Source organism: Leptonotus elevatus, chromosome 3 (assembly GCF_054856555.1).
Source record: "Leptonotus elevatus isolate MCC_2025b chromosome 3, RoL_Lele_1.0, whole genome shotgun sequence".
NCBI classification, from domain to species: domain Eukaryota; kingdom Metazoa; phylum Chordata; class Actinopteri; order Syngnathiformes; family Syngnathidae; genus Leptonotus; species Leptonotus elevatus.
The window spans coordinates 25940080-25965247 of NC_141241.1; the positions used below are offsets into that span (position 1 = coordinate 25940080).

General features: G+C 38.2%; 1 protein-coding gene across 3 annotated transcripts in view; it reads right to left on the reverse strand.

Annotated features, from left to right (window-relative positions):
• The window catches only part of crtc3 (CREB regulated transcription coactivator 3), a 45057-nt gene that overhangs the window by 16786 nt on the left and 3103 nt on the right, over positions 1 to 25168 (reverse strand). For 2 of the 3 annotated variants that reach the window (XM_086072048.1, XM_086072047.1), the window contains 4 exons: positions 19938 to 20048; positions 17665 to 17796; positions 13134 to 13192; positions 4756 to 4818 (listed from right to left, as the gene is read on the reverse strand). In XM_086072048.1, the coding sequence (XP_085928174.1) occupies positions 4756 to 4818; positions 13134 to 13192; positions 17665 to 17796; positions 19938 to 20048 (365 nt within the window). The remainder of the gene's footprint in view (positions 1 to 4755; positions 4819 to 13133; positions 13193 to 17664; positions 17797 to 19937; positions 20049 to 25168) is intronic. The other variant, XM_086072049.1, reaches the window with a different exon arrangement.

Sequence of the window (25168 nt, forward strand, 5' to 3'; positions counted from 1 at the left end):
AACCTACATACTGATATAATCTATGATAGTGATCGATTTAGCAACATAATTTTCCAGAATTTTTGGCACTATCAGATCATTTCTTATTTTATACCTTACACATTTTAATATATTAAAAACCATCAAGTTGTCTTTTAACTATGTGTACAGCGCACCTGGAAAGCATTTACAGTGCTTCACAATAACAAAATTCCCACAAAAATTCTACACACAACACCCAATAATGACAATTAAAAATAAATGCAAATCTATTTAAAAAAAAAAGAAGAAATCACCTATACATAAGTATTCATAGCCTTTGCCATGAAGCTCAAAATTCAATTAAACTCAAACTGAAAATCCTTGAGAGGCTTTAACAGCTACACTGGAGTCCACCTGTAATAAATTCAGTTGATTGGACATGATTTGGAAAGGCACACACTGTTTTCATAAGGCCCCACAAGTGACGGTGCATGTCAGTACACAAACAAAGCATAAAATCAAAGTAATTGCCTGTAGAATTCTGAGACAGCATTGTCTCAAAGTGCAACTCTAGGTAAGGATATAGAAAAAAAACTCTGTTTTTCCAATTAGCACAGTGGCCTCTATCATCTTTAAATGGAAGAAGTTCCAACCCACCAGGACTCTTCCTAGAGTTGGTCGGCCGGCCGTCTAAATTGAGCAATCCGGGGAGAAGGGCCTTTGTCTGGGAGGTGACCAAGAACCCAGTGGTCAGAGGAGAACCTTCCAGAAAGACACCCATCTCTGCAGTCCTTTACCAATCAGGCCTGTATAGTAGTTTGGTCAAATGGAAGCCACTCCTTAGTAAAAGGCACGTGGCAGCCTGCTTGGAGTTTGCCAAGAGGTACCCGAAGGACTCTCAGACTTAAGAAAAATATACTCTGGTCTGATTAGACCAAGATTCAACTCTTTGGCATGAATGCCAGGTGTCATGTTTGGAGAAAATGAAACCAGGAACCACTCATCACCTGACCAATACCATCCATACAGTAAAGCATGGTGGTGGCAGCATCACGCTGTGGGGATATTTTTCAGCGGTAGCAACTGGGAGTTTAGTCAGGATTGAGGGAAACATGAATGCAGCAATGTACAATCCTTGATGAAAACCTGCTCCAGAATGCTCAGGATCTCAGATTGGGACAAAAGTTTACATTTCAACAGGACAATGGCCCTAAGCACACAACCAAAACATGTAGGAGTGGCTTCAGGACTTGAACATCTCTGGAGAGATCTGAAAATGGCTGTGCACTAACGCTTCCCATCCAACATGTTAGAGCTTGATACAGTGGGTGTACCAAGCTTGTGGCATCACAACTTGTATACATCCACGTGATGTCTTAGTTTAATTTTAATAAGTTTGCAAATTCAAATAAATAAATAAATAAACTTTTTTCGTTTTTGGGGGGTTTGTGTGTAGAATTTTGAGGATTTTTTCTCGGGATGGTACCCATAAAAGAAAAGAAAAAGACGCTCACAGTGGATTGGTTAATTACAAAAAAAATATCTATTTTTTTGCATATTTCTTATATTATTCGTACTGTATATTAATTATATTAGTATAATAGTACATTATTGGACACATGCACAGCAGCAGCAATCATGAAAATATACAGTACTCTTTTGTTTTTACAAATAAAATCAATGATAAAAAAGAAAACTGAGAAAAACCTTGACACTGTAACAAATCTTTTAAGTCAGCACACTGAAAATAATTTTTCGGTTGCACATGATTAAAATGTAGTTAGAATGATGTAATATCCCCCAGCTTTTCCTGGAAAATAATCAAATAAAATGTGTTAGTTTATCACATTTTAATCACATGCAACATGTGTACATGTTCGAATTAAGTAAATTCAGAGGACGTGTTTTCTGTGGATCTGTGTAAAAAATACTTCTTCACTCGTGTGTTACTTTTCCTGAAAACAGTCATTGAAGTTTTGGATAGAGTAAAAATTTTCACTTGTAACAATGCATACGCAGCATGTTTGAATATAAAATAATTTAAAATTGTTCCACATTATCAAGTACAGTTGTTTTATATTTTTAGGAAATGTTTGAGAACCACTGTTTGAGAGTAGTGTTAATGTTCGAAATGCATAATGTTTGTGTCTGCTAGTGTCCTTCCTTTTAAATGCACAGTATTTTCTTTAGGAATAAAACCTCTGCTCCTTTTTTTCCCCTTCTTTTTTTGTGAACACTTGGGCCTGTGTTACTGTATTTTAATGTTAGCCATCATGGTGTTACTTCGAGTGCTTAATATTTTTTTTATGTGGTACTTCATGTAAATAATTCAAGAACCATGCTAAATGTCTATAAATGATAAAGATGTATTTTTGGAACATAATTACATAACTGGGACCGTCAAATGTGAATGACACTGAAATACACAGCAAAAACATTGCAATTTAATTGTCTCCCATTTTACTGTTATTACTGAGTGAAGTTTATTTTTTAATTAACACAAATTGTGAAAAAAAAGAGTAAAATATGTGTCACTTCTGTTTATCCTCAATAAGTAAAATCTCATGCTTTTATTATCATATAGTTAGGTAGATGGGAGTCTATTTGGACAATACATGTTTGTTTTTCCCTCTAGGATGTCTCCAGGACATTTTCAGTGATGATTCAACTAGAACAACAAATAACGGATGATGATAAGATAAGAATGATAAGATTTTGGGATGTGAGAAAAAAGTTTTTAAATTCCAAGCAAAAGAGAAATTGGACACTTCACTTGGGTCACCACTGGAGGCCAATATCACCTTACTTCTACATATCTTTTTATTAGGCACCACCGCTTTTAAATTGATCTGTACTGTCAATAAAGCTTACTATAGGATTTGCAATTTAGGCTTAGGTAGTAAAATAACATAAAATTGATAGCACCCATTCATTAAAGAAAAGAAGAAAAGAAAAAAAATTACATGGAAATAATTTATACCTGTCAAAGTAATAAATACAAATTTACTGAAAAATTAACTACTTAAACTCAGTCATTGCTTTTTATGGGTCCAACCAAAAATGAAACTGGCCTAGACAAAAGCAATGGTATCCTTAACCTAGTACTCTGTGAATTTGCTGGAGCAATCATCGCAACAAAATGATTAAAGCAGCACATGTCTCTCTTGGATGGCTTAATAGCCACATTTTATTGTACCTGGCACAGATTCAAGACACAGAACGCTAGACGAACAAGCAAGCCTCTGGGTAAAGATGAAGATACGCTTTTTTGTCCTGGACACTATAAACATGAAATTTGACCTCTGCATTTGACCCACCACAGTGAACACACACCGTTAGTGGCACCCACTGTGGTGCAGGTGGGCTGCTTAAGCGCCTGAGAAGCACTTTGGAGTATTAGTGTATTGCTCACGGACATCGCAGCTGTGTATGTGGGGATGGTCCCTCGGTGGTAAGTGACAATCTTAAGCACTTGGCCACGGATTCTTTGTACCCTCAGCAAGGGAAATTTGTTGCTACCCTTTTATTAAAAGAAAACCCCACAATCATTACAAGAATTGTCACAGAAACATTGCGGCTTGTCTCATCAGTTAAGTTATTTCTGTGAAAATTGCAGGTTTTTCCTTAACAAAAGTATACCAACAATTTTGCTAATGCCATGCGTACCCCAAAAAATTATTTAAAAAAAACACACACATCAGAGGTGGGCACTTCCAATGGACTGTCCACCTCTGAAAAAAAGAACACTCCACCTTATTCTGTGAAACATGAAGGAGGCTCGGTTATGATCTGGGGCTGCTTTGCTAATGTGGCCCAGGGTTTTCTTGAATCTGTGCAGGATACAATGAAATCTCAAGACTATCAAGGCATTCTACAGAGAAATGTGCTGCTGTCTACTGTCAGAAAGCTATGTCTCAGTCGCAGGTCATGGGTTTTCTAACAGGATAATGACCCAAAACACACAGCTAAAAAACACCTAAGAATGGCTCAGAGCAAAACATTGGACAATTCTAAAGTGGCCTTATATGAGCTATGACCTAAATCCTATTGAACATCTGTGGAAGGAGCTGGCATCTGGAGAAGGCATCCTTTCAAACCTAAGATAACTGGAGCAGTTTGCTCGTGACAGTGATTGCCTTGTAAGGCTGTCCAACAAAATATCAAGTTAAGGGTACCATCATTTTTGTCCAGGTCTGATTAATTTGCTTGTTTTTAAATTGGTTGGACCACAATAATAAGGTGATGTGTAATTTCCTCTTACACCCTTTCGCTAATGGATGGGTACCAACAATTTTGTCCACCTATGTAACATTCACGAAATGTGAGTCAGTTTAATAGACAGTTGAATGAAGTAGTTCATAGAAATCAAAATGGAAACATAACATTGTTTAGACAACAAATAAAGAGAATGACAATATCAAAATGTAAATCATTATGCTGGATGCTAGCTTGGAGGAGGCCTTGACTCTAAAGATGTGTTAGTAAAGGAGAAATAGGTGATTAATGTCTCAGCTGCCACACTGCATAGAAGATCGGGAAACAGTTGGGAGAAAAAATACTGAATAAATCATCAAAAAATACATTAGTTGAGACTTTGTTGCATTTCAGTGCTACGGAGGAAAGAGAGAGCCATTGTGATGTTAGAAAAGAAGCAGAAAGAATTGAAAAGCAAGACACGCTAGCTAAATGAGATTGCAATATGACAACATGGTGGTGGTTATGTGAGCGTGGGATGAAGCAGTCACCAGAGACTAGAGCAAAGTGATGATAGAGGGGCGAGAGGTCAAGTGTCACCTGTTGAGTTGTGATACTAATCTAAACCCAGGGCGCTTTTCCTCACTCCACGGGGGCTGATCCCTTCAAAAGAAACAAATGTATTTGGAGTTAGGCAGAGACCTGAGGTTGGAGAGAAATTGCATTGGCCGCTGTTGATTACTTGTTCTGTAGAACAATCAACAGAGACTGGTACACATATTGCCGGGTTTTACTGCTGTTGTCCCAGAAACTAGAGCACAGGGAAACTGACATGCCCATATGGGGCAAGGACAACTTAACAGAAAAGGTGGCAGAAAGCATGGACATTAGCTTAGCATCGTCGTAGGCACGCAGCTCAAAAGGACTGTAAACATTTTTTTTTTATCAAGCCCTTCTCTATGGCATCCAATCATAACGGAGATGGAAAAAAAACCCCATATGTGCCTACATTGTGTCTCATGAATCTACTATTCATTTCCGTACAATATTTGATGCTTATTCCTGGCCCACGCCATAATTCTCCAAATTCCACAGAAAATGATTCAGTTTATTATTATTATTATTTAGTTTAGCTTTTCTTGCAGTTGAAACAAACTCATTCAAAAAACACACGGGTGGCACTAACTCGCAAATGTCTCAAGTTTTAACCTTCAAAGTATCAAGGTAGTCCCAAGTTACTGTGGCAAAAAGCAAGTCAAGTTGGGCTCCTACTAAATTTCAAGAACAGGAAAAGGTCATGCCTTGGTGAATTAAGCAAGCCAGAGTAAAGAGTTGTTGTTTTTTTAAAGTACACTGATGTAATAAAAGATTTGCCCGTTTTGCGTCTAGTGGCGTAAACAAGATCAAAGCCAATAAATAACAATAAATCCATAATTGGAATTACAATTTAAATCAATGACACAAAATTAGAAAACAACAACTGGCGATTTATTAAGATCTGCACAGCATGATGCTGCCACTCCCATGTTCCACAGCATGCATCAGGAATGGGTATCGTTAAAATTTTAATGATACTACTATACTCTCAACGATACTGCTTATCGATCCGGCACTTTCAATAATAATTATAATAATAATAATAATAATAATACCCCCCCCACCCCCCCCCCAGGCAATGCCACGGCGCGTAGTGATTAAGGCAAAGGGAATCCAACCAACTATTGAAGATTGACATCGTTTTGAAAATAACACCCCCCCCCATGCAAAATGCAAAACACTGGGAAGTATGCATGGTGATTTCCTCACATTATTCAAATTTTTTGACATCCTGTTTTCATGGGTTTTAAGAGCTGGAAGCCCAAATAATGTAAAAATAAACAAATAAATACTTGAAATCACTTGAGTTGTGGGCCCTGAATCTATAATCTATGAAAGTTTGACTTTTTGAATGGAATTACGGAAATTATGCAACTTTTTGAGGATATTCAAATTTTTTGACGAGCACCTGTATATGGCAGTCTGGTCCCAAAACTCTTCAGGTCATGAACCAGCTCCTCCTTTGTAGCTCTAGGCTGATTCCATGCCCTCACTGATATCCCCAAATTTTGAGATCTTGCAGAGCCCCAGTCCAAAGGAGTTTGACAGTCATCATTACCCTCTTCTATTTTTCATGCAATTGCTCCAATCTTTTTTCACTAAGCTGCTTTGCAATTGCCCTGTAACCCTTGTGGAGAGGTCAACCATTTTGTTCCTGGTGTCTTTTGAAAGTGCTTTGGTTTTGCCCATGGTAGCAGTTGTAGTTTTGACAGATTCATGTACAAATGTTTTTATGCACCTAACAACCTAAAAAAGGTGTTGCTACGTTAGATTAATAAGTGGATCAAAGGTGGACTTTTTGAAGGCACAGTAACAAGTCTTTGAGGGACAGAGTTCTTGTTGATTGGCACATGGTCAAATACTTATTTTCAGCACTAACATACAAATAAATTATTTAAAAATCATGCAATATTATTTCCCGAGTTTTTAAAATTTTTAGATTGTGTCTCTCACAGTGGACTTGCACCTACGAGGAAAATTTAATACCCCTCCATAATTTCTAAGTGGATGACCTTGCAAAATCGCAGGGTGTTCAAATACTGTTTTTCCTCACTGTATGTTAAAACCCATGTACATGGATGTGGGATCATTTGTCTGCTGTAGAGTGAGAATTTCTGCTTCTAGCCAGAGAAAAAAAACTCACTGTGTGTGCTTGCTGTGGGACAGCCAGGTAACGTTTACACAACTTGGCCAAACGGACTAACCTGTCCTCATTTTGGCCCATCACAAACAGCGTGTTCTGCAGAGTCAGAATTTTCTGTGTGTCCAAATAATCACAGAGCACTGCCTGTGTGGTGGATAATTCCCCGCTCTCCTTCCACTTTGATATCGTGGGCAGAAATACTGTTCAAAATATCCCTGAAGCCGAATGTGTTTATTTATTTTTGTGTATGTAAATGGTACTTCACTTATATAGTGCTTTTCCACCTTACAAAGCCCCAGGGCTGGGGGGGGGGAAAAGACGACCAAATCAACCACAAAAAGTGGTTGACTAATATTATTTTGCCCCGAGGCATTGTGTGCTATACACACAGTAATTTCCAGGGCACATTACGCTCTCTAACCCATTCATTACCATTTCACACCCGATTAGTAGCCTCTCTTGGTGGAAAGCGGACACTGCAGTCAGTGAGATTTTTCATAGGTATTAGGAGCACGTTTCGTCAGTTGTCTGTCGCTACAGTGTTCCATATAGTTTTTACATTGGTCAGTGCTTTTAATCTATCATTGCTGGTTAGAACATAGTTTATCGCTAGTTGGAAAGTACTGCATGGTGTTTGTAGACTAGATATCATGTGTGACAGTTGGAAATGGAAACACAAAGCTTGAGGCAAATCTGTTGTCAACACATCACTAAGAAAGTGTGTATGAGAACTAAATGGCAGTGTTTGTTTACCTTAAATGGGGAATCACTAGCGCAGTAATCACAATCACTAATTGTTTAGCATAGACAAATGTTGTTAGTTTTTAATAATGCATATGTACATAAGATAATTAATGACTAGTTATCAACTCACATTCAACATTTTTATGAAAAAAAATGATGTGGGAGCGGGACGATTATTCGATGGAATAATCCATAGGATAACTGATTTTAAGAAGATTCAATAGTGACAGGCAGCCCTACGAGGCCCTCAAAGTGCTTTTCATTTTGACGATTCATTCAGCTACTGATGATGCAACATCAGGAGCAACTAAGGGTTCAGTATCTTGCTCAAGGATACTTCGACATGATTACAATGGCCTGGGATTGAACCCATAACCTCAGGGTTGTGAGATGAACACTCTACCACTGAGCCGCGCCAAACGCATATTGACGGTAATTCTTAAATGGCCTCAAACTGAAATGTTTTTTTTTTTATTGAATCAGCTATAAATCTTTACCAAAAATCTAATACATTTCAAGCTACAAACATTGAGAAAAGACATAATACATAAGTATAATATAACACACAAGTATTTTATCAATAAATAGTCATTCCTTTTCATTGTTTCTTTTCATTTGTTTGAAAGATCGTCAACAATGAGCTGTATTGGTGGCAGTTTGTGCTCTATTTTTGCTGTCTGATATTATATAATGAATGCATTCATTATATCAGAATTCAGGACATTATGAAAATGATGTACGATACAATCGTGTTCTGTTTTTGCAAAACAAAAGCAGACTGGGTGGTACATATTAAATTAGTGCTGTATAAAACAGTTCAGCAATACTTTTCTGTATTTCAAACCACTGCACTTTGGTTATTTAACACAGCTATGCTGTAATAGGATCTCATGTTTTGGTATTGTACTTACTAACACAAACTGACATTTTTGAAAGAGGGCAGCAATAAGCCCACCTAGCACTTGAAAATGCAAAAACAAATGCCTACACAAAAACTAAGAGGGAAAGCAGACATTTTAAAATCTCTCTCCTTTGAAGGCCATTCTACAATACAGTGCCATCTCCAGGGAGCTTGGTCTGGGATTTCATCCCAAGAGAGGCTTGTACAGGAACAGAAGGCCAAAGTTTGGTGAAAAGAAGGGGGAGAGCGTGGGACAATATCATGGTTTTGGCCTTATAGGACACACAACTCCACTATTCCACACCACATCAAGCGAAATTAAATGACAATCAATCATAAAATGTGATTTGCCACTCATTATAATCACACTACGTTATCACAGGCAGCTCTTTTCAATAGGTGTTACTAGACATGATTTTGACAATTCTGGGTTTTTTCTGTCAACAAGTAGCACAGCTGCAAGTCAATGAAGTGTCAGATTTACGAAATTTTTGTATAAAACTGTATAAAACTTGATTGGTCACGCAAACATATGTGGAAGTATGACTGAGTGTGATATATTACTGTGAGGCTCATTTTGCACATTCTGAGAGAAAGACATGCAAATAGACAAATGTGAGAAAGGGCAATGTGATTAATCAAAACTGAGACAGATTGTGATGGCCTATTTTGCAACTTTATACTGCTTCTGAAAGGCAGGTGCGAACTGGCACACACTGCGGTGCAAAGGGAGAGGCAAGGTGAGCTTTTCTGCTTGCCAGAAACAAAACATATCACGACATGTGGTTTAATCGGCAATTCAATTTTGGAGCTTGTGAGGGCTTAATCAGAGCCAGTCAGAAGAAGGAGTCATGCCACATCACCTACAGCAGTGTTTCTCAACCCGGTCCTCAAGTACCCCTATCCAGCCTGTTTTTCATGTCTCCCTCAGCCAACACAGCTGAGATCGTTATCAGGCTTCATGCAGAGCTTGCTGATTAGCTGAAAAACCTGTGTTGGTTGAGAGAGACATAGAAAACAGGCTGGATAGGGGTACTTGAGGACCGTGGTTGAGAACCACTGACCTACAGTATAACAAGATTCCTTTCAACTGCTCATTTTCTTGCATCTGGGTCATTTCAGGGCAGTGGGACAATTGTTTGCTTTTGGCCTCTTCCAGAGCAGTTTTTTGGGTGTCACAATAGATGCAAAGGTTAATCACACATTGTGCATCCAATTGCGCTGAACTTGGGACAAGTTAAATCATACTTAACGTTGCTTTTAAGTTTTGATGGCTTCTATCAGACTGTTGGAGTGCGTTTATTAGATTACAGGGGTGGGGGGCGTAGGGATTTGTTTTATTTTATTTTATACTGACAACAATCTCTTTTTTGACAACTTTACACTGCAATAAAAAAAAAATTTAAACACTGAACATTCAGATTACAGCGCATACTGTGTGAATCATTTGATTTAGATTTTTTTTTAATTAATCTTGAATTTTAACTGGAAATTCAGTATAATTGTTGACATCCGTTCGAAAAGTAGTAGGCACTAAAAGCAATGCAGGTGTTAAAAGAGATTTCTTCCCTAGATTGCATTGGCTGTAATGCAATACAGATGAGGTTGGCGTTGTAAACACTTCCCACCCCACTACCCCCCGAGAAAGAGAACCAGGCAATTATTCCCGCATAACAAAACAAAGCAAAGATAATTTCCCTGGATGGCTATGATCTATTCTTAAGAAAAAGCGGGTGGAATAAACAAAGAAAACATTAGTTATAAACACAATAGTTTCTTTTAGAGAAGTCTAACAACAATTTCCATCTGTGATGCTTGGATTTCCCAGTTTCCTACTGGAAGAAGAGTCATTTTTATATGGAAAGAGTTGAGTTAGTGATGAATGGAAATAAAAGGGCTGGTGAACTGCATCAGCAATCCGCCCCTCTTAACATTTATCTGGTTCTACACAAACTCTGTGTAGGTTCTTTGAGCCGATAACCTATTCATTAGTTATGCAAAAATCAGTTGCAAAAGGCTAACTAACATTATAATCAACATAACCAACCATAGTCTGAGATTTTTAAGAGGCAAAAATTGAACTACAGTACAATATAATAAACTGATATATTGATTCCCTTTTTTGCTTAGTAAACTGTTTGCTTTGGAAACTAACATGTTATTCAATTATGTTATAAGGTGTGTATTGTTTTGCTGATTGTATTTTCCCCTGAGGGATCTCCACTCAGAATTCTGGTGATGTAATACTTGTGTTGAAAAAATTATAATCACATTGGCACAATATCAAGCTGTCCTCATGTTACATCTTTTCAACAAATTTTGAATACATTGTGGATATGTTGTGCTTAGTCCACTTGATTGATATTGCACTGGGCCAAAATCCACCACTGACGGGGAGGTAGCCCTAATTCACACTGTGGCAACAATCTGCTGCAGATCGGTACAGGAGGCTGTTAGATCTGAACAGACTACACAAATCTGTGCCAATCACTTAAGCAGCAATTTAAAAAAAAAAAGGATTAGAGTAAATGTGGAAAATTGTGTCAGTTGTAGGCCTACAACTAACAATTATTTAATAATCAATTGACCTTTAGCAAACCACGCCCCCAAATGGTCAAGGTCCGTCAAGCTCGTGTCAGGATAGACTTCCATTTTAACAGTGAACAACAAAATTTCTGTCAGCTGCCATAAAACTTTACCCAAAAAAGTTCCAACAAGCTGTGGACTTCCAACAAACAAAAATGTGAAGCGATGTGCTCATGTATTATGTAAATCGGACACCAAGTATCCCACGAGTTTGTCAGAGTCCTATTCTTATGCCAAAAACACAGCTGGAACGCTGCCTTCAAAGGATTTAATAGTGTGGAACAAACATTCCTATGTATGCTCCAAGGTAAGGGCCTGTAAAGCAGCTAGAGTGCTAAAGCCATCCCGGATAACTAGCAACCAAACGAGCTAAAAGCTAGCTTGTTGTCAAATTAACTTAGATCATGGGCATGAGATCGTGGGCAAAAATCTGTTGTTTCATCGGTCAGTCATCACCGAAATCGGCGAGTGCTTACGCATTTTCAGCTAATTCTTTATCGCACGATGCCTCGTAAAAATACACGGACTGAAAATAAACATTTGTCCTTACCCCGATCGACTTATGTAATTGACGTACGTAAACCTGCTTCAGTAATTTTTGGTGAGTTCTTTATCACACGATGCCTCGTAAAAATACACCGACTGAAAATAAACATCTGTCCTTACCCCGATCGACGTACGTAATTGACGTACGTAAACCTGCTTCAGTCTGTGCTCAGTCCGTGTATTTTTACAAAGTTTTTCGTCAAAAATTACTCGCTAAGTTTAGCTTGATCATTGTTATTAATGTTAGCTGGGCAACTTTTGTGAATTTAAATTAAGAAGTTGATTATTTTCGATTCTTTAACGAATTTGATTTTTTAAAGGGTTTATTTCCATCCCCATGTTAAAAATAGGACCTTTTTAAGATTGCAGTGCAGATAATGCACAAATATTAATTAAAATTCAAACACTGGTTTTGTCCGTAACATATCAGAAAATAGGCAAAAATGTTGATCAATGTTTTTCATGTGAAAGCAGATGTTTGCATCAATTATCCAAAATAATTATCGATTCATTTGATAATGCATTGGTCGTTGGTTAAGGATTGCAAATGCAAACCATTTTAATGATGTTCATCCATTAGGTCTTGGCAAAACCTACATTGTGTCATGCCCTAATGCATCAAGTTGCAAAGAGTAAAATACAATCTAAATCATTAATCAAGAATTTTTTTTAAACAAACGAGTTTATAATATGTTGCACACAGAAACACACCTACTCTAAGAAACCCCGCTGTTTGGTTGCTCTGGATGTTTGTAAGCCAACCTGTTTTGTGGCATCAACAAAGACAAGTAGGTGTGGCCCTTACTCATTCTTAAGCACAAGCTGGTATGTTGCGCTCAACACAGAGGCCTAGTGCCTGTTTTGGCACTATGGAAGACAAGCAAAACTCACGTCCAGCCAAGCAAGCACTGAGAACTCAAGAGTAAAGGAAAGTGAATAGGGAGGAGCCTAGCTCAGCTTTTAAGGCAGTAGATCTTAATTAACTTCCTTGTCAACACTGAGGCAAAGTTGCCTATTCTGACTGCTATACAGTAAGTACATGGGCACATCCAGGGATAGAAACCATTCTCTTCAAGTAGTTCCACTAGACTGTTTTAACTTGAAATGGTTGTTTCTGAAATCCTGCAATACTGGAGGTTGGACTAAGTGTTTGTTCAAGACAAGAGAAAATCCAAGAACACCAAGACAAGTGCTGTGGGCCTTGACCTGTAATATTAAAAGTCTGTCTGCGTCTCTTATACACCTTTACATCCTGAGGGTAAACACAATGAAGGCCAACAGCTACAACTGCTCAACGTACATCACACTGTATATCCACCATGCAGTCATCTATTTCATATTAGCGTATGAACAAGAGAAGAAGAAGAAAACATGTCGGTATGCAAAGAGACACAGACTGCAAACAGAAAAGTAAAACATTTTTGGAAGAAGAAATTGCATTTAGTCAAATGAGACACTCACCTTCTCCAGTTGTTGTCTGGAGGTGGGGACAGGTATACGGTTCCATATGGAGAACTCTCTATGTGGGCTTTGGTCAAGGAAAATGGTTGGTGCTGGTAAATGAATATTGTCAATGGTCAACTACATTACGTTGCATTTGAAAATAAGCAAATAAAGACCAAAGAATGCAAGTAAAGAATGTTAACGATTTAAAAAAATAAATAAAGACTTTGCTATATATCACTGTGTTGCTTTGTGTTATATTCCAATTATAGATTGATAAAGTACATTTGTGTGGCTGGTACTATAAGTATGACACTCTAAAATGATCCTTTTATTTAGTACAGTCATTTTTAGCTATAGTCAAAAAGTTCATTAGGATCAAGTTTTGCATGTATAGTGGAAACAAAGACACGACCATAAGAATAGTTTCAAAACATAAAGGACATTGCGGCAGTTCCTACACTTAAAAAGAACCAGATGCAAAAAACAAGTTAAACTGGTTCATATTCTTAAAAAGTAAATTCCCATCTGTGCATGGCATGCAGAAGTTATCTTATCCCACTTCTACACTGTAAATTAGGGAATGATTGATGATATGCATGTACTGGAATATTACTGAAACATACACCACCTGTGCTTACTGGTCTTATAACTATGATATTAAAGAAAAAAAAAGGAACTGGCATGTTTGTCTCAACATAGAGTATCTGTCTTAATTGCCCTAATTAAACAATGCAGATGTACTAAGTGGGAAACAGAAGCGGGCAGTAGGTCATATATAGGGGTGTGCTAAAAAAAAGAAAATAAATTGATACAAGAATATAATGTTGTGGCCGTCTTACAATACACGTATCAATACGGAGGCATCAGAATCGAAATTGCTAATTTATTCATAAAGTTCCCTGGCGCGTCTCTAAAAGCTGATCTTTACTATGCAGTGTGCACACTAGGCACAGTGCTGGTGGTAAACCAGAAGTGCTGCTGACAGTAAAAAAATAAAATACAATAAAAATTACCATCCAGTATAATAAAAATATCATTTAGGTTTACATATGAATGTTTTCATAAAAACATATGTAATGTAAAATATCAGGATATGCAGGCCATCTATTGGGATACATTAGTATCGCGTGACCCCTGTATTGTGATACGCATTGTATCGTGAGGTTGTTGCCAATACCCAGCCCTTGTCATATGACACAGGAAGAACTCTTTTTCACTTTCACAAAACGCACAGGTCATTGAATCATTGCTATCTTCTGGCAAGAGAAAACACTCACACTCATTCAAATGCTATGGCGTTGGGGGTGTACTGTTGGATTAGTGGGCAATATGTGTTACATGCAAATGTACCATATTGGGTGTGAAGAACCCCTCCCCCATCAAATTCATCCAATCCATCTTAGAGATCCTTCCTGTATCTCTTGGCAACTGTTAACCAATTGAAAGAAAATGTTCCCGTATTACCTTTTAGGTATAAATCATTTAAAATATATTTTATTATATTCTATATAATCAAGTGGATTGTCTTGTTGATGAGTCAAATATTCATTCGCCCAATGCACTTGCTTTGTATGCCACTATTTTGGGTACTGTGAGAGCGTACTCACACCAGGACATTCAAACATTACCGAACTTGGCTGAGATTCACCACCCATCTCCTGTCCCCCATTGGCCTGGGCTCACAATGCTCATTAAACAGTCAGGCTTGCAGCCTATTTAGGTGTGCCATCAGTTCAGGAAATACATGGATGGGGGCACCATACATTTATTTCCTATACAGGTTATCTGGATGCGGGTGATCTTGCGTCAACTGACTTTTAAGCGAGAGTCAATAACCGGACATAAAGACAAACAACCATTTAAACTAACATTCACACCAATTGACAATGTAGTGTTAAATTGACCGAAAATGTGCTTGCATTTAGAATGTGGGCAGAAACCAGATTAACTGGGGAAAACCCACACATCAAAAGGAGAACATGCAAACGTCAAAAAGCAAGGCTAAGATTCAAACCTCAGAACGTCAACAACTGTGTCACCTGTTAGTCTTTTAGTTTTTCTCCATAGGTTTAGCACATTTCTTGAAACTGAAATGACATTTTCAAAACTGCAAGCTCATTTGGCCAAACAGACTTACATTTATGCACAACCTATTCAGTTCAGTAACAAAAGCACATATCTATCCCATAACTGGCCACACATGCTTCACTCCAAGTTCCTTTCCCAAATAAAGAGTTGGTACTGTCACAACTGCAAATATCCTTCTCAATTGCTTTGGCTCATCTGCATTCACTTAGTACTTTTGCCAAAAATAACTTGGGATGATTTTACACAACACCATGGATCACCTGCAAAAGCTCTCTCCCAAAACAGCTTACTTATGTGTCACAATCAAATTTGTCATACAAGTAGTCAGTGCCCACACAATGCATCGTCCCTTTGGCATTGTGTGAGCAATTCAAGTCAAAATGATTAGATTCCCGACTCTGGCAATCCTGTGTGGGGTTTTTTAAGTTCTCCCTGAGCTTGCGTGGATTTTTCTTTTCTCAAAAGACATTCATGTTAGTTTAAGACTCGAAATTGTCATTTAGTGTAAAAGTGAGTGTGAATGCTTGTTTGTTTGTATGTGCCCAGCGGTCAGTTTAGGGTGTTTTCCACTTCTCTCACTCGCGACCATACTAAGGATAATCAGCATAGAAAAGGGATGTCCTCAACTCCAACTATATTATTGGGTGGGAAAGTCTCAAAGCACTTCCTGATATTTTCTAATTTTGTTAGGAGGTTGCATAAAGAAAAGTACCACTATTTTTTCTTAATTTTCTCATTCATGCATTTCACAGTGTACGTTTCACGTTTTGCATTTTTACGACAGCAGATGGCAGTAGTAGTAGTAGTAGTAGTAGTAGTAGTAGTAGTCATCTTAAGTCTACAGACAATTACAAACATTATTCTATGTCAGACGAAGAGTTATCAATAAAAGTGTGCTAGACCAAAGGCTAGTGAAAAGGATTTGAAAAGTGGATGTATAATGTGTGTATCTCACAAGAAGAAACGTATTTAAATCAACACGTAGCATTACACCAATTCAATCCAAGAACACGACTTTATTCCCATGACATTTTTTCCTGAAAATATGACTTATTTTGAAAATGTCACTAATTTGTTTCATTCTTGCAAGATTACAATTTAAATCTTGTAGGGTAATTTATTTTTTCTTTTCAGTGTGGCTCTAAAATTCCTTTGTATTATTTGATACCCATTATCCTCCGGCCAGAGTCGATTGTACTAATCATTGTGTTAATTTTTATTGTGCACAGTTACAATCATCTTCTCCATTTTAGTATAAGACAGTATGTGCTGCTTTGAACACCCCCTTTTTTCTTTTATCGCTTAGTTCCTTAGACCCCCAATATTAGATTTGGCAGAGGCATCTTTTATTGAATTACAGTTATAATTCTTTAAAAATAAATATACACATTTACTCCTGTACATGTTTATACATGTATTTAAGGCAAGTTGTAAAATGTCTGAAGTCCTCTTGTTGATGTGTAACAAATTTAAAACATCATAAATCATGCTGTTTCTACAAAATACTGTCTCAAATGTTCTCCAATTTTGATACTGTAAATAGGATCGTATGCCGAGAAACGTGTCTTGGGAGGAGCAATATGGCGGCCTCGCGGCCACAAAAGTATTGGCCTATCGGCTATCCAGTAATATATACAGATCAGTGGCACAATAAGACACGCCATAGACTACATTTTAGTGAGCGGATCATGACACGGATAGCCATGTATGAGTCAACTACTATATATATATATATATATATATATATATATATATATATATATATATATATATATATATATATATATATATATATATATATATATATATATATATATATATATAGATATATATAGATATATATATATAGATAGATAGCTATATATATATATATATATATATATAGATAGATAGATAGCTATATAGAGATTTTATTTTATTTTACGAACATGTACAGGTATAAATTGACTCGACTGTGGACCATTTGAGAAAGTAACCCACTGACAAATGATGTCATAAAATGTGGCTAATTATACTATTCACAAGACTTTGGCTCATGAAATCCGGTTTCATGACAATCCTCAGCATTGTGTGTCAAATATTATGTGGAAACATTCTAGGCGAATAGATGAAATGGGTTGAATTGATGTTTTGCGCAAACGCCTATTCTGCAGGTTCTCCAGAACATTGAGCACATTCATCACATTCAGCGTATGCAGAGAACCACGTACTGCAATGTCCACCAGGCATATATCTTCCTCACCGTCTCTGCATTCCTTCAATCAACGTGTCTAATTCTCTTTAAGAGGCTATGACTGCCTACAATTGTGTAGCCACTCTTAAAACTGCATTACAGGTCTTTATTTCTTACTTTACAAACATAACTACAAACCACACTATGAACAGCAGATTAACATGCAATGATGAAAATTCTATCTGCGTCACAAATCCTACTTTTAAAGACTTAGATTTGGTAGGATATCTGCCGTCCATGCTTGTCAATGGGCCTGCGATGAGGAGAGTTGATGCGGTTACGTTCCCTGTGGACCCTCTCAACCAGCCCGTGGTGGCGAGTACCTCTTACAGAATCCAATCCTGCTGGAAAGCCTCCCTGACAAATACAGAAAAAGACAACGTGGGCATTAGACTGCCGTTTTTAAAATGCATTCACATATAAAGGGATACTCAATTATAGCCAGCAGTTCTAACAAGGAATGACACTTTGAATACTATTCTGAATGGGCTTAGCCAAACTCAACAACATTGAAAAAAATTCACTGAATGGTATCAGTAATAACAATTTTGTTCTGACCTCAAATGGGAATAAATGTGAAAGGGGCTTTGTACTGTAACTGTTCTAATAAACCCAATGCTAGATAATTTTAAGTAACAATAACAAAGATACTAAAATGTTCTTCACAATAAAATATTTTATGGAGCCCCACTGGTCTAAACACAGTACTTTGATTGAATAAATATGAATAAAGCAGCAAAATTCACCTGTTTTTATCCATCTCACGGGGCGGCCATTTTGCTACTTGCTGTCGACTTAACGGCTCACCTGTTGTCTGAGTTTGTTCATGTGACGTTTGCAAGCTTTGCCGAGAATATAATCAGAGTACCATGTTTAGACCAGTGGGGCTGCATAGAATTCTATAGAACATTTTTGGGTTGACTTCCCCTTTAAAATAAATTGTACACAATTGCCATTGTGTATTATTACTCATCACTGTCTCAGGCCACATTGTAGTTTTGTTTTTCCTAAGTGTGCTGTAACTGCTATTATGATGATTTGAAAACTATATGAATGTAAAATCACCTGTTTGCATTATTACATATAGACTGCTGTACACTCCAATTCCAATGAAGTTGGGACGTTGTGTTAAACATGAATAAAAACAGAATACTGTTATGTCTGTTATCTGGTGTCCTGTACCCTATTGCAGAGTACAGGGGAGCAGTGGGCGGTGCCCTGGCAACACACCTGTCACCTATCTGCAATCAGCAGCTATTTAAGGGTGGCTGCAGCAGCGTGCTGCTGCCAAAGGATTGTTTGCTTTCTCCCATGTGCCCGGCAGCTGTCAGTGTTTAGTGCTCTTTGTTGTTAAATACATGTGCTAAGTTTTTCTTTTTCTTTCGCGTTTACCCCTGCTACCGTGAGTACGTTATCTTTTGTATCTAGAACTTAGTCCTTTTGTGTTGAACTTTTAGGCCGACCTTTTGGCGAGCTGTTGTGTTCTTTTCTCTTGTAGTTGCGAGCGTCTTTTGTCCTTTTCACGTGTTTCGTGCGCCTTGTGTTTAATAAACCTTTTTGTAATTTTTTTTTAGTCTGCTTTGGGATTCAGTTTACTCGGCATTGCCGAACTCATAACAAATGCAATGATTTGCAAACCTTTATTTAATTGAATATACTGCAAAATATCAAACTGATAAACTGTGTTTTTAGCAAAAAAATAATCAAACTTAGAACACATTCCAAAAAAGCTGGGGCAGTGTAATGTTTGCCACTGTGTTAAATAGAAGTCCTCTGGTTAAAAGAAAAGCACCAGAGTATGCCAGGCCAATAATTAAAGCACCCAGATAAATATAGGGCTGTGCAATTAATCAAAATGTGATGACACTCGACAATTACAAAATTGGCATAATCATAAACTAAAATAAAATATTTTTAATACTAATTTTGAGTTGCTTAAATATATATATTTACACTTTAATTTAATAAATTGTTTGGTAAAAATAAACTTGCATAATTAAAGTGTTTCAAAGAAATTGATTTGTCTTAATGTTTTTTTTACATGTAAACCTTTTCTTGATTTGCACCAAAGAACAAATGATCGTCCTAATCGTGATTTCAATTATTACCACATGAATCATGATTAATATTTTCTTCATAATCGAGCAGCCCTAGAAAAATGCACATATAATATAGGAGTGTGCACAGGCCAAAATAGAAGTCCTTCTCTAAGAAATGGCTTGAACAAGATATAATCCCTAGAAAATGTCAAATGTAAAATATTACGTTTGATTTTATACTGGAAAGAAAAGAAACCCTCTCATAAACACGCAAAAAAAGTTAACTACTTCCAGAGTTATACTGTGTATAACAATATAACTTTTAGCAATTTTAGGACATTTGCTTTACATGATTTCCAGCAAAATGGGCAGTATGAGTAATTACACACTAACTTAGTGTGTTAAAAGCATAGTGACACTTTTATAGAGTTGTGAATATGTTAGGTGATGACTTCCCACCTGAAATTCAGTGCTTGTGTTGCCAATCTGATTGACATTGGGCAAAGAGCCGCCATAGTACTGTGGTCGTGATTGAGACAAACGGAGCTGCTGGATTTTCTGGAACTGCACCTGTTAGTCAAAAAAAGAAGGGGGGGGGGGAATCACATTGTTCAAGTGATGAGGACACACAGACTACGTTCTGATTAGAGGTTTGAAGTAGGAATGAGCGTAATATTTGAGTTGTTTTTATTATCTTTAAGTAGTCTGACGATTGTGAGGAATTGAGTGCATGCATCTCGAACAAGGGTTAAAGCAAAAAAAAAATTATTCGCTGAATTTTTTTTCAGATTTAAATTTGATTGCGGTCAATTAACAAATTTTGCAGGGCAGTAGGGCGCACACTGATTCTTTTTAAATAATATGTAGGCATTAATTAGTGATGAAAATGTGACAAGTATTCGACAGTAACAGTGGACCCCACCTATTTGCAGAAATAGAGACCGGGCCGGACTGCAAATAACGAAAATCCATGTGTAATTGACACCCATTTGGATGGATGGATAGATGGAGATAGATAGATAGATGGGCACGGATGGGTGGTGAGCTGTTGTGTTCACCTCATGAGGGAAGTAGATTTGCTTTCTCCATAACAGGTGTTGCCATCATAACGTGTGAAATGGGGTAAAGCGGAAAAATAACGCTTATGAAGGCAACATTTACAGATTTACATCAACCGCAAAATGAATTTTTATCCCAGTCGCTAGTTTTTACATTTGTATTGTTAATATGGTGTTTAACTCTTTGACCGCCAAAAACATTTAATAACGTTTAGTAAAATCCAAATGAGTGCCGCCAAAAACGTTAAAAGACGTTAAATATGTTGTTGTTGTTTTTTTTGGGGGGGGGGGGGGGGGTGGAGGAAAGCCTTGGCCAGCTGTGCTGAAAGTATCAAGCAGATCGAGTTAGTATAATGACTATTTATGGGCACTAGATGGCAGCGATGACTCTCTTTGGACAAGATCGGGTAGGAGTCAGTAGAAGACGTGAGGCGGAGCTAGAGTGTTGAGGGGAGAATGGCTGAGGAAGCGAAAATGGCGACCGGTTGCAAGCAGCTCACGCTTGAGCATTTTTTTCAAAGACGAAAAGCATCGACCAATGCTAAAGAGCACGATGATGATGGTGACTCCGAGGTTGACGCCGAAGTTGGAAGCGTTGACGTCGTAAAGCCTCACCGGCTAGCGATGCTAATGCCGGAAAACGTGGTGCACAACAGAGCACTTCTGCACATGCGGATGTTCAATCGGACGATGAAGAGTACCCCGAGTCCAATGCATATTCATCGGAGGAGTGGGTACAGTCTGATCACGGAGAAGACACTGGTTCTGGACTACGATGCCACCATGAATGGAGCGGATAAGATGGACATCTCTTACCACCCGGTATAGGAACCGAAGGACATGAGGAAGCCAGATGTAACACCAGGTCACCGTATCATGATCCTGAGAGTAGACTTGATGACAACATGGCCAAACACACACTGCAGTATATACCTGCTACTCGCCGGTAAGAAAGTGCACGCGAAGGGGCAATCGCAGTGAAACCAATCTGTGGTGCAAATCCTGCTGCGTCCCCTTGCACGCAGGGGAGTTTTACACGATATACCTCACAAAAAGAAAAATTGTGTAGTTGAAACATCCACACAATTGTAAATAGTTTGCCAAACTGTTTTGTCAAATTGTTACACTGTTGAATGTAAATAACCGTATTTTGCTATCAAAAAACACTTTTTCATTGTTAGTGGTAGTGTTTTACATAAGTAAAGCACTGTTTAGGTGTTTGTGGCATCATTCATGAAAAAAAAAAGGTGTCAAATTTACTAGAGTGCATGAAATATCGTTCCACAAAAAGCTTGATTTCTCCGTATTTTGGTCCAAAACAGAGCATTTGAGTGAAACTAACCTATTTTCTATTGTTGATTACTGAAAAACTGAATAAGGTAGAAACAAACTTTTTTTTTCCGATGAGAGTTCAATCTTTCATTTGGTAGCATCTGTGTTTCCATTGTCCAAACACAAAATTTTCTGTGGACCTTAAAAGATCAGTCAAAATGCTTAACTCTTTGACTGCCATAAACGTTAAATAACGTTTAGTAAAAACCTACGGAGGGACGCCATAGACGTTAAAAGACGTTCACTATGGTTTTTTTGGGAAACGGGTGGAGGAAAGCCTTGGGCAGCTGTGCTGAAAGTATCAAGCAGATCTAGTTAGTATAATGACTCGTTTTGGCCCCTAGATGGCAGCGATGACTCTCTTTGGACAAGATTGGGTGGGCGTCAGTAGAAGACGTGAGGCGGAGCTAGAGTGTTGAGGGGACAATGGCTGATGAAGCAACAATGGCGACCGGTTGCAAGCAGCTCACGCTTGAGCATTTTTTTCAAAGACGGAAAGCATCGATCAATACTAAAAAGCGCATTGATGTCGACGATGATGATGATGGTGACTCCGAGCTTGACGCCGAAGTTGGAAGCGTTGATGCGACCGTTATGATCACGTAGTAAGCCTCACCGGCTAGCGATGCTAACGCCGGAAAACGCGCAGCACAACCGACCGGGCACTTCTGCACAAGCGGACATTCGATCGGACGATGGAGAGTAGTCGAAAAGCATCGACCAATGCACATTGATGATGATGATGATGGTGACTCCCGAGGTAGACGCCACAGTTGGAAGCATTGACGCGGCCGTTATTCTCACGTCATAAAGCCTCACCGGCTAGCGATGCTAACGCCGGAAAACGCGGACCTGCACAAGCGGACATTCGATCAGACGATGGAGAGTACCCCGAGTCCAATGCATATTCATCGGAGGAGCGGGTACAGTCTGATCCCGGAGAAGACACTGGTTCTGGACTACGATGCCACCATGAATGGAGTGGATAAGATGGATCAGAACATCTACCACCCGGTATAGGAACTGAAGGACATGAGGAAGCCAGACGTAACACCACCGTAACGTAACCGTATCATGATCCTGATAGTAGACTTGATGGCAACACACACTGCAGTATATACTTGCTATTCCCCGGAAAAAACGGCCGGCAAGAAAGTGTAGCCTCTGCACGCGAAGAGGCAATCGCAGTGAAACTAATCTGTTGTGCAAATCCTGTTGCGTCTCCTTGCACGCAGGGGAGTGTTACACAAAAAGAAAAACTGTCGTTGAAACATACACATAATTGTAAATAGTACCACAGTTGCACACATTTGTAAATAGTTTGCCAAAATTGTTGTCAAATTGTTACACTGTTGAATGTAAATAAACGTATTTTGCTATCAAAAAACACTTTTTCATTCTTGGTGGTAGTGTTTTATAGAAGTAAAGCACTATTTAGGTGTTTGTGGCATCATTCATGGACAAAAAGAAGTGTAAAATTCACTAGAGTGCATGAAATAATATCGTTTCACTAAAAGCTTGATTTCTCCGTATTTTGGTCCAAAACAAGCGCATTTGGGTGAAACTAACCATTTTCTATTGTTGATTACTAAAGAACGGAATAAGGTAGAAACAAACTTTTTTTTTCTGATGAAAGATGAAAGTTCAATCTTTCATTTGGTAGTATGTGTGTTTCCATAGTCCAAACAGACAATTTTCTGTGAACCTTGAAAGATCAGTTAAAATGCTTAAATCAGCTGACACTCACAGCATCCCTTTTCTGAAAATGCTTGGCAGTCAAAGAGTTAAATAGTACATTGGTGCGTGATACGTAAGGAAGGTGGAACTCTGACTCACGTTAGCATGTAGCAGGTTACAACTAGCTCCTCCGTTGCAGGACGTCGCATCACGCTGACAGTTCAAACTTTTTCCTTTTCTTCAGTGAGTAAATTCCAAACTGTGAAATGCGATTAAAACTTCCTCTTTCCTCTCCTACATTCAAATTGGCCGCGTAGTGTGTGAAGGACTCGACTCTCGACATGTCCCGTCCGCAATGCCACCCTGCACTCTAGGGACAGACAACTTCTCCTAATATGGCTTGCTGCTTCTCCAAGGAAAAAGTACACACCGCATGAAATTTAAGATCTCACCCAGATATTAAAATTCAATACTTTTTCAATAATTTTTAAGGTGGTATTTCCAAATTAATCAATTCATTGCGTGAAAGCAATGTCAATTTAGTGATGGGATCATAAACAACAAACGTGCAGTCCCCATGGGATTTTGTTTATGAGGTGCACCCTTGTCTCATTTTCAAAATGACGGAAATCCGTCCCCACGACGGAGAAATGGAGAAATGTAACCGCTGATCTTGATACTGGGTCAAAAAAAAGAAGAAGAGTGCACTACGAGGCAGCAACTATAACAGAAGCGCTGTTGACTCAGTTTGAGGTCAAGAGAAGTACAGTATTATCTAAGTTATCATGGGGGTTACGCTCCAGGAACACCCCACCCCCCCTTGGAGACTAAAGTCCGCGTAATAGTGACCATATATTCATTATGTACACTCCATTTGGTCGTGTCTATCTTTGACCACCCGTGGAGGGATTATAATACATTCTAACTAGTGTTGGTGGGCTGGTATATTAAATTTGCGTACAATGTTTACTTTACCATAGCCGTGCAGTCATGTAGGTCATTTCAGCTTTGCAGAAGACACTTTGCACGATACCTTATTTTTTGTTATCTTTCCAAATGTGAAATTATCCCAAATGAAGATCACTCTTTTATGGACTCTTTCTTCCTGGCTCGCACTTACTACATGAGTCTGCAGGAACAGGCCATGTAGAAAAATGATCACCGTCAAAACCTGCACCTGCAGTATAGCCAAAAATCCCTGACTTAAAATTAATTACATATGATAAAAATGCTGTGAGACAGCGAAAAGTGAACACCACATAAGTGTGATTCGGCATTTGCAAATTCACAAAATGTTCTCAGAATTTATACCACGTTAAAAAACACACCTGTTATAGACAGCTCTATGTGATTTTATGGGGATTAACTCGAACACCTCATCCAAACAGATACTGTGTTCAAAGAGTGTGGTCGGACACAAGAGAAGAATCAATGTGGCTTTAATCCTGACCCCGCAATTCCAATTTTACACAGACAAGCTGAGATCAAACAAAAAATATATTAACTGCCACGACACACTCAACATTTATGAAGTGAAGAGTGGAATGAGTAACGCTAATCATCAACAATACGCGAGTATAAAAGTAGTTGAAACGGTAAACTATTTTAAATGATGAATAATGT